Raw genomic sequence first — 13,745 nt, 5'->3', positions numbered from 1 at the left:
TTTGAACACACTTAATGTTGACTTAAAGACAAATGCATGGATCCACTCAATTACTCAAATTCATTGAAACTGTTTTTTAAAACACACATCTGAAATCTGACAAAATAAATCCACCAACATCTATACTGAAGATTTAGGCATGCAAATAATGAAGATATCTACAAGACACTGTTTTCATACTAGTGAATGTTCAGTCTGTGTATAGATTTATGACAACCACAAGTGCAATCTAGATATTTATGAGTAATACTGGAAACAGTCTGAAAGCACACTGTTGGACTAAAAAATAATAAGAGAAGTGAAAGATAAGATCAGTAACCAAATACAGGACATTCCCACACAGAAATGTGAGTATGTAACATCAACATCTAACTACAAATCTGCTCCATAGCTAACCTTTGGTTTCATTTTGTCAAATTTGCCTAACTTGAAGGAAGGCAGAAGTGCTGGAATTGCATGTCCATTGTATGTCCTCACTGGATCTGGCTCCTGCTAGACTTCTTTCCTACAGCTGGTGCTGCAGGAAACGTCACCAGTCGGCCCTGTAAGCATCAGCTGATTCAATTTTTAAATGGTAGCTCTTAGCTATGGTTCCTGTACATGGACAGGTCTCATACCACAGGCAAGAGCTAAGCTGTAGCTGAGTTAGGTCTGCTGTAAAGGTATGAGTTCCGAGTTTAAAGAGGGATTGAGCAATGGCAGCACTACGACATACGGCAGAAATAAATAAACTCATGAAAAAGTTGGATTGGAATCACAGATTCATAGAATGGCTAGGGCTGGAAGGGACCTTAAATATCATCTAGTTTCAACTTCCCTGCCATTGGCAGGGACCCCTTCCACTAAACCAGATTGCTCAGAGCTCCTTCCAACCCAGCCTTGAGCAATGCCAGAGACAAGGCATTCACAACTTCTCTGGGAAATCTGTTCTAATGCCTCACCACTATCACAAAGAATTAATTCTTAATATCTAATCTAAACTTACTCTCTCAGTTTGAATCCATTCCCCCCTTATCCTGTCACTATGTGCCCTTGTAAAAAGTCTCTCCCCATTTTCCTTCATCTACTAGAAAATCATCCTCAGGTCATTTCTAAACCTTCTCTTTTCCAGGCTGAACAAACCAAGTTCTCTCAGCCTTTCTATGTAGGAGAGTTGCTCCATCCCTCTAATTATCTTGGCTGTATTCATCTGGGCTCATTCAGTGTCACTAGTTCAGGGTAATCCTCCAGTGAGGAAGCAGTTTTAGCTTCATCCACATTACTGACTACAGTGATTTAATTACTACAATGGTTCAAGAGCTGTAACTGGGAAATTGGTACAAGGACTATGAAATGTGCTTTTAAGCATTTTAAAACACATAATTAGCATAAAGCTAAAAAAACTAAAAGAAATTAATTTTAAATAATTTAAAATATATTTCCTTCATCTTTCTTTGATTTAAAACATCAAATATTTGTGATGACATTTCACAAAGCTGGTTTTCACTCAATAGTATGACTGTCAGCAGTGTAGGCATTATCTCAGGCATTGGAAACAAAAGTTCACTACACATGTGCCATATTTTTAAGCACATGAATACAGGACTGCAGATGAGTATAGACTTTCACTTATTAAAAGATCTCTTCAATTCATCTCAGGTCAAAGTTTTATAAAAAATGAAAACGTTTCACTGTGATCTTTTGTATCTTTTTGAACTGAACATGCAGCTTCAGATCTGGTAAACGGTCTTCTATATTGCCCATTATTTAAAAGCTAATTTAGAATGTCAAAGAGTTTTACAGTCATCCTCTGTTATACAATAATGATCAGCTATGGTATTGCCTGGAATGAAAAATTCACTGGAGATACTGCAACACTGCAGTTTCCAGATTCCACCAGAAAGGGCAGATGGCAAAAATAGATTTTTCAGAAATTTTTAGAAACAAATCTACATTTCCAGTTCACAGCCATTCCTGCTCTGAAAGCCTTCCAAACATACCTTGGTAGTTTGGGAAGTGCTGGTAAAAGGGAGCCTGTCCGTCTGTAGTTGAAAAAGCCTCCGACCGCTAACACTCCAATGATGATGATCAGTATGACTGTCAGCAACACTGCTACTGCTGCTGCCAAAGACAGGAGAATGAGAAAACATTCAAGCAAGCATAGTTCAGTGCAAAACAAGAACCCAGAGAATTAAAAGCCTGACCCTGAACAGGTATCATGGTGAGGTATTACAAATTCCTTAGCTCAAATGTCAAGTGCAATATATTCTTGAAGCTTACTTGTTCCAGGAGGGACTCCTTTTGACAATCCTATTTCACAATAATTCCCAGTGTATCCATAAGAACATCTGTAAATGTAAGAAGGACAGCTGACTGAATGGCTTTTATTAAGTTTGGGATCTCAGCTTTATGATTATATTCTGAAATGTTTATCTACAACCCAGAAATTTTAACTCCATGCTCAGTAATTATATATTGCACTCACTGTATGTAAATATAGTATGTCTCCTATATTCAGAGAACTAAAAGTGAAAATAAAAAGTGCTGAGTCAGAGGTCTGGTTTCAGTGGAGCACTGGTGGCACCTGCTGGCTGTTCCAAGCTACATTTATTGAGAGTCACTTTTCCATTGATGTAATTTTGGGGTATAACATTTTAGAATTTTCAGAGGTTTGCCTCTTTTGGTTTTTGGTTTTAGGGTTTGTTTGGGTTTTTCCCTCCAAACTGATACATTTACATTACTTATTTGTTGATATTTTTATGCATGTGTTTTTCCATAGTTGTTTTAAAAATGCTACTGCAAATGTATGACACCTTCTGACGTGTTTCCAACAGATTTCAGAGTTTAATTGTTTCATGAGACTAAACCAGCACAGTCTGAGCCAGGATTACCCTAACAACATACAGACTTACTTGCATTTGGGAAGGCTGCTTTCATCTATATAGCATGTTCCACCATTCATGCACCTGCAAGCTGGTGGCATTGTGGGAGGGGATTCAATAGCTGCAAAATTCAGAAGCCACATATGCATTATCAAGACATCCTCAACAAACTAAATAATATCAATAATGCATTTTCTTTGTCTCTAGAGATCATGCATGTGCAAACTCACAGGCCGCTTTTCAGAATTTTTGGTTTTGATAGTACATAAGGTTGTTGCTCTTGTGTCTATTTTTTCTGCCAAATCAGTTTAAATTAATTGAAGCAAAACCTCTTCTCAGAGCATAACAACTTAGTAGAGTGTAGGCAGAGTCAGCTCAAGAGCTGTGTGTCTGCTCACTTTCTTTTTTCCATGCAATACAGCCCAACACCACCCTTCAAACCTCTCCATTCAGAAAGCAGCAACTTCTCTCTTTTAGACTCTTCCATTCTACCAGCAGGAAGTTGTACAGAGAAGGCCAAACTGGAATGCAATTACTTATGAAGAAAAGCAATGGATGGAAATACACAGAGAGGAAGAGCATTATTCTAATGCTGAATCAAGTGGGGAAAAAAAATCATACTAGTCTCCAGTAAGAGCTCTGGATATATTGTCAGAAAAGTGTATAGGAAACATAGGAAAAGCCCTGGATCTGAGCCATTATTATAGTCTATAGATTGAGGATGGACATAAATCACAAAATTGTTATCATCCAGAAGAAGGAAGTGTGTTGCTACAATGTTTCTTAAAGGTAAAACTCCCTTCAAGTAAATGAGGTGCAAGAAACAGGAAAGGCAGAGGTTTTGCAGGCTGTCTCTCAGTAGCTGCAATAGGGCCAAATAAACTAAATATATGAACAAAAACTATGCTTGGTCACTGCACTAGCCCAGTTTTCTTAATTCCCAAACATTTTATATAAAGCAGTGTGAATAATGAATATCGAATTCAGTGTCTCCAGAGCAATACAGAGCAATTAGCAAATGCAATCAACAGTTATCGATCCCTTATTTAAACACATATTGCATATATTCATTCACTATTACATATTACTGTAACCTCTTTCTGCAGCTCACATCACATGGCAATAGAAAATATCACTACTAATTATTAAGAAAATGTAATTTGGAGGTAAGGCAGTGTCAAAGTGATAACATTTTCTCTTTCAGTGCAATTAGAATATAATTCAGAGAAAATTAACCATAGGAAAGATGCCAGACATAATGCTACAAATCATTAATGTATTAAAGATACATTCCAAGGACAAGTACAAGGACATCTGTCTACCGCCTACACCACTGTAAAGCTAAGAATGCAGACTCTCAGCTAGAGAGAAATAGAAATTCTGCAGTGGTATTTTCACTGTTCTCAGTAAAGGCTGAGAAATTCTATTTGATTTGTGCTCCTGGAAACACTGTGAGGGTTTTGCTGCAATGCAACAAATGCATTGCAAGCATGAAATTCTAGTGCCTAAAAGACTCTCCAGAGTATAATTATCCAGAAGTTATCTCTGTCCACACTCCTAAGTTTTGTAAACTTTAAGTTTCTATGATACTAACTAAGTAAGAGGTTCTACAGAATTGTTAAAAATAATTTGTCAGAAATTCTTAGTTCTGAAATCAAGACATTCTTAAAAAAATATTTTGAAATTTCAAAAATATTTTAGACCTATATCCATTTTACAAATGACATGCAAAGACATTAAAGAAAATGTACAAGATGACCACAAATCAGTGATGACTGAGAATAAAAGCCAGATATTCTCACTTATCAATATCTATTACATCAGTTAGCATATCTCTCCATACTTCTAATTCAGTAATGTATTTGTATTCCTAAAGAAAAGCTTCTGTTGCTTTCATTTCCAGTTTGACAAATTATTCTACCTGCATCACATTCCGTGCTGCTGCCTTCTAGGAACCGAGTCCCTTGAGGACATGAGCAGGTGTATCCTCCTGGTCTCAGCAAGCAGAGGTGGCTGCAGACATCTTTACAAGGATTAGGCACTGAAAAAGTGATAAAGTGATAAAGATTTGAAGAAGCAATGCAGCATATTCCTGAGGTAAGGCAGGGCAATTCCTTAGTCAGTTGTGTCAACATAGCACATTTATACTAAAACCTTCTCTCTTCCTTTTCTTACACCCTTACATTCTTAAGGGAGTGACAATGGCTGCCCATATAGCACCAGGAACAAACTACTCCAAGTAGGAAATTATCTGCACTTTGCAAGGATAAAGATATATTACAACTGTTCTCGTGAGGGAGGGAGAAAAAAGAAATGACAGGATCATATTATAGAGACTCCAAAGACCAGTGTGTGGTGTTCCACTGTTGATTTCATTTTGGGTGTGCAGAAAATACTTGTCAGTCTCTAAAAAATGTTTAGGTTTTCAGAAACTAATATTATCATTTACTAATAGACACATTATCAAAAGTTTACTAAGCTCTTTGCAGACATCAATACCAACTTCAATTTCACAGCAGGAAATGGCCCACTGGGATCCTGATTACCCACCTGACTGATTGTATCTGTGCTGGTGATAGATGCGCACTTGGGTAAGCCACGGATTTACGGTCAGAACTTTCACTTTTTCTCCATTTCCAAATTTATCCTTCTTCCAGACTTCTCCTCGCTCTTTAGCTATCCAATATAAATGGCCTTCAAAGACATCAAGGCTGTATGGACTGCCTACTTCTCAAAGGAACCAAGTAACATACTGTCAGCAACCAAATCTTTAGTAGAACGGACAAAACTGCTGTTCTTCCGCTTAAATACACGATTTATTGCTTTCATTTTAAGACACATGCAGTCATATATTTATATCGTCATGTGCTTCTTCATGTCTCAGTGCCCACATGGATTAATACTGATTAATAGTATACATAAAAAAGTAAGAATCCAGTTTTTCACATTGTTTCCTATTTGAGTCACAAACTCCACTCTGGGAGTCCAGTTACCAGGCATCCCTGAGCCTGGTATGCCATTGATCACTGTATAAAGGAGAAAATACTACCAAGACTTAATGTTTGAAAAGCCCCCAAAAGTAGCCACACTTGTGAAGCCCAAGTGCTTCTTAGCACACATCTTGGTTACTATTAATTACATAGTACAGTCTTACCTCCATGTAGTACAATGGTTCTGTCTGTCCCATCAGGTCTCATGGATTCAATTATATTTTCTTTAGAATCACTCCAATAGATCCTATCATTGTTCAAATAATCAATAGAAAGACCAGTTGGCCAGCCAAGGTCTTCAGAGACCAGAGTTTGTCTTTGTTGTCCATCCATCCAGGCACATTCAATCTTTGGCTGCCTTCCCCAGTCAGTCCAATACATGAGCCTGAAAGGACAGAATGATAAATGGATACAGTTCAGAATTTGGTCACTGTGATTATCCTTTGGAGTTTCATGGAAAAGGTCAGTAATGGAAAAAAAAGCTGTTCAGCAACTTATGTTTTGCAGATGTGATTGGGAAGGTCACAGAGAGTTCATTGAACAATAAATACCAAAAGAACATCCATCAGTCACAATAAAGCTGTAGCATCCATGTCACTTCAGGAAGCTCTGCTGCTGTACTCCAGCTGAGAGAAGCACATATCAATATCTCATGATCTACCATTTAATCCAAGTTGCAGCAAGCCCAGCTACTGAATTTACAAGTGCATTTGCATTGCTTTTCCCCATGGAGGAGGCTATGACTGTCCTGTTTGGAGCTGGTGAAGAGACAATCCCAGCTGTTTCCCTGTTTCAGTAGTAACTGAGAAATTTGGTGGGCAAATTATAATGTAGAAAAGTGATTTTTATTTGAACCATCTGGCCCTGTCACTGAAACAGGCATCCAGGTTAAATCTAATCCTAAAATGCTTTCCCATGCTCACAAACTTTGCAATGTTACTAAAAGGAAGTTCCAGAAAACATTCCCACAGTCTTTTCTGAAAAATTACCTCTGTGGGGTTTTTTGGTTTCAAATAGCATTGGAAATAATTCTGTTAAGTCCTGCAATACTCACCCACGTTTTGGATTGACAGCAATAGCTGCTGGCTGATCCAGGTGAGAAAAAATAAGCCATTTTCTATAGCGTCCATCTAATTTTGCCACCTCTATGCGATTAGTTCCTGCATCAGTCCAGTAAAGATGTCTGAATTGCATAAAACACAAAACATTCCAAAAGTAAATAGTTTACACTGGGAAGAGGAATAAAAAAAATTAAGACTCAATCAAACTTGAAGAAAATTAATATAATGAACCTGTATTGATTACTGAACTTGTATAAAATATACAGATCCTAAATAAAGGTAAGTTTAGCAAATGTGTGTGATCTGTTGGCTCACTTGTTTTTTTCCTGTGAAAAAGTTTCTGCAGCTGCTTCTGATTCCCGTCAAATAATCTTCATTGAAGGACTACTGAAAACTTTCATTGTTACTTTTAAGCAGCAGAAGTGGCTAATAAGCATCTTTAAAGACTCTGTTTTTCAGAAGATGATGAAGTTCATTACAAGTAAAAAATTCATTTACCATGTAATTTATGCAGCAGCTCTGGAGATATCCAGCTTGTTAGTTCACAGCTCCTCTCTAGACTATTGTCTTCTGACAGAGATACTAATGAATAAATTGTTCCCATATCAGATGAAAATGCTTTTAGTCCTAATAAACAGGGTGCTCAGACTACTCTTCCTTGAATTTTGTTTATCTTTATCATCATGCCTTTATAACTTTTTGGCCTTAGATAATAAACAGATTCATTATTATGCACTCACTAATCATATGGTGCCTTCTGCTTGAATAAATTATCTTCTAGCTGACCTGGGAATGTGAAAAAATACTGTAATTTCTATTTGGCAGATGAGCAGCAAGACTAAGTGTCTCAAACCATGTGTAGCATTTTATGTAATGTGTAGCTAATGAAACATAGTTTTTTAAACACTGTTCTGAAATCAGTGCAGCACTACGCTTGAAGTGCTGAAGTTGCTCACCAAGGTGAAGCTAAAGCCCCACCAGGATGCTTGTGATATGTATCCTGGATGCATCAGGTTCCTCTCAACATTAATGCCACATGAGCTACAGCTATACCTGTGCACCACGTCCTTTAACAGTTGTATCACAAGATGAAATGACACTGCAAACCATAAATCAAACTTCCAAGAGTGAAGCCCAACTTTGTCCCAGCTCTTCTCCAAGGTAATAAACATAAGGAGTGACCTCATGATTTCTATGATTAAGTTTAAAAGATTACCATGTTTTAGGCTAAAAACACCCACAGTCAGTAGAAAGACCTCTGAAACACAATTACAAAAACCTAACCATTTTCTGAGAAAACACATCTATTCATCAAACTTCAGAGCTCCTTCTGTTTTAGGATTGCTCATACAGCACAGGGTTGATAAGGAATGAGCAAAGATAAAAGATGAAATTCTGTTGTGGGCTGGGGAGCTTTCTTTCCAAAAGCAAGGAAAGCTTGTTCTCTGGAGCGTACCTAAGTCACTGAAGAAGAATCCATCTGATATGGAGGCTTGTGTATTATCACTTTAGTGATGCACAACTGATCTGCCAGTTGCACAGAACATGTGATGCAGTCAGCCACATGAACACCTATTAACCTGCTGTCTGGGCAAGGACAGCTTACTACATTGTTCTGACCTGCCTTCAGACTAGAAACATTCAGAGACAATTCATAACAAATAAAAAAGTGGATTTTGCACAGCCTGATCAACTTCACAAACTGACACGTTGAAGGTACAGCATTTTTCCAGCTTTTCAGTGTACTTACCTTCCAACCCAGTCAACAGCTAACCCATCAGGATTAACTATGTATTTGAGATTCAAGTCAACTTCCTTTGTTGGATTGTTCCTACTGCTGTCAAATGTGGGGAGATAAGCACGTTTGATGGCTCCAAACTCAGAACCTTGTCCCAGAATGCTGAAGTACACAATACCTTAAAAAAGATGAGAAATGTCTAGTTAATTACATATTTTTCAAAAATTCTAATTTTTCTGAGGCTCTTATGTGAAGTTACCAGCCCTATTTATTTATGAGTAAGCTTGTGTTAGTGTGTAAATTCTAAAGTCATCCATCATATGCAAGATACATATCCAAAGTCATCTTGAGCTAGATTATCAAGAAATATATATCACATTTTTCAAGAGCAGAGGATCTTAGTTCTTTACACATGATTTTGAGAGTAATTTAGACTCTCATAAGCCTAAGGAGCAAGTGTGGCCCAGGACAGTGGCCCTGTGGAAAGAGCAAAGAAAGGGAACTCAAGGAATAAGCAAAAAAATAAGTTAATACAGGGATCTATTGCCATTTCTGCTTAGTATAAGTCCTTGCAAGGTTTGGGAACTGCAGAGGCAAAAGGAAGGGGTTAATAACAATCTTCTATTGCAGCATAATCCTAAAGAGCCACAATTCTACAGCTACACTCACATTAAAATGAAAGGAAAACCAGATCAAAATCCAGCTAAGCTAAATTAAAGCACTAAAAGAAACCACATGATGCTGGAGAATGAGCAGAGGGGAGGGGCACATTCAATGGAGACCTGGCCAGTTGATCTAATCTGATTTTGCTTTCCAGTGTAAACTAAAAACCCATGTTGCAGAAATGCCTATTTTTAAACCAACCACTGCATGACTGAGTATTAGCATACTCACTCAGGCCTATCCCTTCAGGGTCCCAGTCATAATCCAGAGCTTGGATGCGCTCCTGGTTATCGATATAGTCGGAGTACTGCTCTGATGAGATGTTGTACCTTCGAATGCGCACATTATCTGGCAGCAGTAACAATGGGGGATTACCTGGAAACAATCATGAATTTACTTTCATTTATTTCTCATTTTAGAAAAAACAGATGAAAGTCATTTCTAATTAAAACTAAGTGAGATTTTCACAAATTGCATCTGTACAAGAAACAGAGGGAATCTACGGCCTCTCCTAAAGCTTCAGAGATATCCAAACTTCATGGCTTTCCAAAATTCATAAAAATTGAAATGCTTACCACTGAGGGTAGTATTATCCCTTTCACCATAGACCTTGCACAGACATAATTCCTTAAAAATTCTTTAAAATTATATTGTTTGCATATCATCACATCTCAAAACCAAAATGCCACTACACACTACGTAGTGGAAACACTATGTGATTCCACTTCCCCCTCAAAGTACAGCAAAAAATTTTGAAAGTACAAATAAATTCCCAGTCCCTTAAGCCATAACATGTCCAACTTCTACCTTAAAGTTTGTGAATTCTAATGGCTCCATATTCAGATGAATGTTTTCCTGGACACAGTTTAATTCTGGGTTAGCCTGATAACATCCCATAATACCCTCATTTATGAAGGCTGTGAGATTGTATGACAAAGCAGGGCAGAGTTCTATTCTACAGAAATAGAACTTGGGCACAACAAATTTCATTGTTACCAGCTACAATCGTATTATCTTCTATCACCTAGCCTTCAATACTTTGTGTGTCTAGATGCTTCCTGAACAAAGCCTGTGAAGAAGGATGTCAAAGAACTGGATTTCTGACACAGGCACAAACAGGCAGCCAGGCAGAAACTGAAGTGTAAATGTCCTTTGCATTTCCAGCCTAACACTCAGCAGTAAATATTTGCTGAACTAGGCCCCTGGATGGTTAACCTGGAGACTCCATTTTCTTGTAGCATTTTTCATATTACAAATAATTTTTAGATTTCAAAACCTCCAGTAGCATGCCAGTTTGGTCACAGGCATTCTGTTCTGAAGACTTTACCATTTGACTAGGCACACCAAATGTCTATGACTTAGCTCTTAAAGCTGTTAAAGGGTAACTACTTTTCTAGAAACAGTAGTGCTTTTGGTTTTTAGATAATGCTGCATGATTGTCACTTTTTTCTCTTTTCTTCACCTCTTTATTTTTATTATTACTGATATATTACTATTATTTTCTGACTCAACTCTGCCTATTCAAGCACTGCCACACATGGTAGTCACTGCACTGTGGTATGATAAAAAGCCAATGACTGATTTGAAACACTGGCCAAAGTCCTTATGTTTGTGTGCATCAGTCCATGAATAATGAATGGCAACCTGTCATCAAACTGCCTTTGATTTATACCAGTTTAATGCAACTTTTTTCTGATGCATTATTTTGTTGAAAAAATCTAAACTTCAAGAATAGGCAACATTAATTTCCTTCTGATGACAACCACAGGACAACAGGCTTTTGTTTGCAGAAAATTTCAGGAGAAATGAAGGCAGGCATACAAATCAAAGCATCATTTCTAATGTTTACAATTGGAAGCAGAGATGAGCACTTTCATTCCTAATTATGGAATAGGTGGAATACACAGATAGTATTATCTTTCAGAATAAGGTTTGGCTTTCATTATCCTCTTCTTATAAAACAGAGGATTACATTCATTAAGTTGCTATATAGCACCTGCTCTTTACAGGTGGCAGTCAATCTTGCTATCAGTTAACATACCATCAGCTGCACACTGTTTCCCTTGTTGATCACCCACGGACCTGAAGCCATCTGCACAGAAACATTCATAGCTTCCTTTGGAATTCTTGCAGTCCTGGGTGCATGTTCCAAAGATCTCACACTCATTGATATCTAGACACAAGAAGAGAAAAGATTCCTAAAACTTGATTTCTTTCTTGTTTAGTCTCTAGGAGTCTCAGGGTGACCTCATTGCTCTATACAATTCCCTGAAGGGAAGCTGTGAGCTGGGGGCTGGTCTCTTTTACACTGCTTGCAGTGATAGGAGCTGAGGAAATGGCCTTAAGATGAGACAGGGGAAATTCAGATTACATATTAGAAAAAAACTTTCACTCTAAGAGTGGTCAAGCATCAGAGTAGGTTGCCCAGGGAAGTGGAGTCACCACCCCTGGAGGTGTTTCAGGTGCATCTTCATCTGGTGCTGGGTGATGGTTTACTGATTTAGGGGTTACAGTGGTGGTGCTGGGTTGACAGTTGGACTGGATATTTTTAAAGGCCTCTTCCAACCTTGATGATTCTATGCTGGTCATCTTTACTCCATGAAGTTGTAGGTTTGTGCCTTCCCCACATGCTCTAAAGATCAGTGACCTAATAAGTGATCCTTAAAATCAGCATCTATAACCAAACAGAACTCCCCATCACTCATCTGCTGTTTACCATGTCTTAACTACAGATTGCCAATAGTTACTCCAATCCTCCTTAACAGGTTTATTTTCAGAGATGCATTTTTGATCATGTATCTTTGTGTTAAATCAATAAGGCAAGACAAAAGATGAGGTATGACTAAAATGAGAAGCAAGAGCAAAGCTTTCTTGAAATGCTGAAGACAAGACACATAGTCCTCAGAAACTATATCAGCAGGCAGGAAAGGGAGGGGTGGCCTTGGACCATTTTAATAAAACCACACAAATTGTCCACAGGAGCTGGGAGAAACAAGCAGAAAGGTTCTCATGAAAACATGCTGAAACACCAACTGGGAAGGTACTATATCAAATGACCACAAACCATGGCCTTTGAGTAGACTCCTCACCACATTTTATCTGCATAAAATCCAGGGCAAAAATACGACACAACACACCTTTACTGTAGGTCTGTTCGAGAACAGAACAGAAGGAGAGTATAACCTGCACTAAGTTTGTTTTCAATAATGAAAAAAAACCCAATCACATTTCTATCCCTCAGACTGCAAAAATATGACAAAACCTATGGGCTGTAAAACAAAAACATATATACAGCCAACAAAAGCTTAAAAGAAGTCTTAACTGTGGAGCCAATTTTTTGTTGAATGAAGCATACATGTTAGAAAATATGATTCAGAGGCAGAACTTTTTAGGAAGCATCTGATAAATGCATAAAAATCCTGTTAGAATGTGAAAATGAGTGGTCACATTAGAATGATGAAGTGACAGGTGAACACTTATCAGCAAGCAGACATTTATAAGATTAAAAATACCTTCACAGGAGTTGCGATTATTTTCACTGGCCTTGTACCCTGGCCTACAGGAACAGATAAAGCCTCCTTCATTCAGATTGGTACAGTTATGTTCACAGATATTTTCTGCACAAGTTCGCTCTGTTCCAGGATCTGAAAGGAAAAAAAAAAAAGAAAATTATACAATTATACAAAAAAAATGAAGTGATAAGGAGAAGGCATATTAATTTTCATCATTATTACAATTAAAAATAGTTTTCAGATAGATTAAGTTAGTTTCCTTATCTTTTTTTTTTAAATTAAAATTAGAAGACAACAGTAACCACTGGTTAAGAAAGCTGTCAGGTAGTGAAGAGGGTCAGGAAAAGATCCATAATCATTAAAGCACACCTTGCTTAACAGAAATTACATTCTAAATTACCACCAATCTGCAGCAACTGCAGAATTTAAGAGATTTGAATCTAATGCCTAACTTTGCCAACAGGGCTCATTCTTATCCAGTGCTTTCTTATCAGCTGAACAAGACATACTCTCAACTGATATCAAGTATAACACAGGCCCTACATTATTAACATCTGGAAACTGGAGAGAAGATGGCATGTAGTTCATGCCAAACCTAATCTAAAGCCTACTGCAGACAGTACATGTCATTGCACAGAATGCACTGCCCTTTAAAACATTCCTATAATGGAAAAGCCAAGTGAGGGACAATAGTCTGTAACAGATAATGAAAATTATACATGTCTTAAAGTACATATAGAAATCTATTTGTTTATATATACTGTATATATGCATAAAATACTTGAGTAAAAACACAAATCTGTTATATAAGCAGAAAAGATAAATAGTATGCTTATTGGAAGATCATGAGGAAAAGATACAGATGTATAGCAAAAACTTTACATTAAGCTGATTATGTTCTTTTTACATTCACATTCCAG

At 37.5% G+C, this 13,745-nt stretch overlaps 1 protein-coding gene across 1 annotated transcript in view; it reads right to left on the bottom strand.

The window, feature by feature from the left end:
- LRP2 (LDL receptor related protein 2) overlaps positions 1-13,745 on the bottom strand; it is a 110,138-nt gene that overhangs the window by 4,830 nt on the left and 91,563 nt on the right. The window contains exons 65-75 of the mRNA XM_058028332.1: positions 12,826-12,957; positions 11,355-11,486; positions 9,545-9,688; positions 8,663-8,828; positions 6,906-7,034; positions 6,016-6,236; positions 5,412-5,591; positions 4,783-4,902; positions 2,892-2,982; positions 2,260-2,327; positions 1,980-2,100 (exon numbers count right to left, since the gene is read on the bottom strand). Coding sequence (XP_057884315.1) covers positions 1,980-2,100; positions 2,260-2,327; positions 2,892-2,982; positions 4,783-4,902; positions 5,412-5,591; positions 6,016-6,236; positions 6,906-7,034; positions 8,663-8,828; positions 9,545-9,688; positions 11,355-11,486; positions 12,826-12,957 — 1,504 coding nt within the window. The remainder of the gene's footprint in view (positions 1-1,979; positions 2,101-2,259; positions 2,328-2,891; positions 2,983-4,782; positions 4,903-5,411; positions 5,592-6,015; positions 6,237-6,905; positions 7,035-8,662; positions 8,829-9,544; positions 9,689-11,354; positions 11,487-12,825; positions 12,958-13,745) is intronic.

This window comes from Melospiza georgiana, chromosome 7, assembly GCF_028018845.1.
Source record: "Melospiza georgiana isolate bMelGeo1 chromosome 7, bMelGeo1.pri, whole genome shotgun sequence".
Classification (NCBI taxonomy): Eukaryota; Metazoa; Chordata; class Aves; order Passeriformes; family Passerellidae; genus Melospiza; species Melospiza georgiana.
Note: the sequence above shows the minus strand (reverse complement) of the source record. Positions and strands in the feature narration are given on the sequence as shown.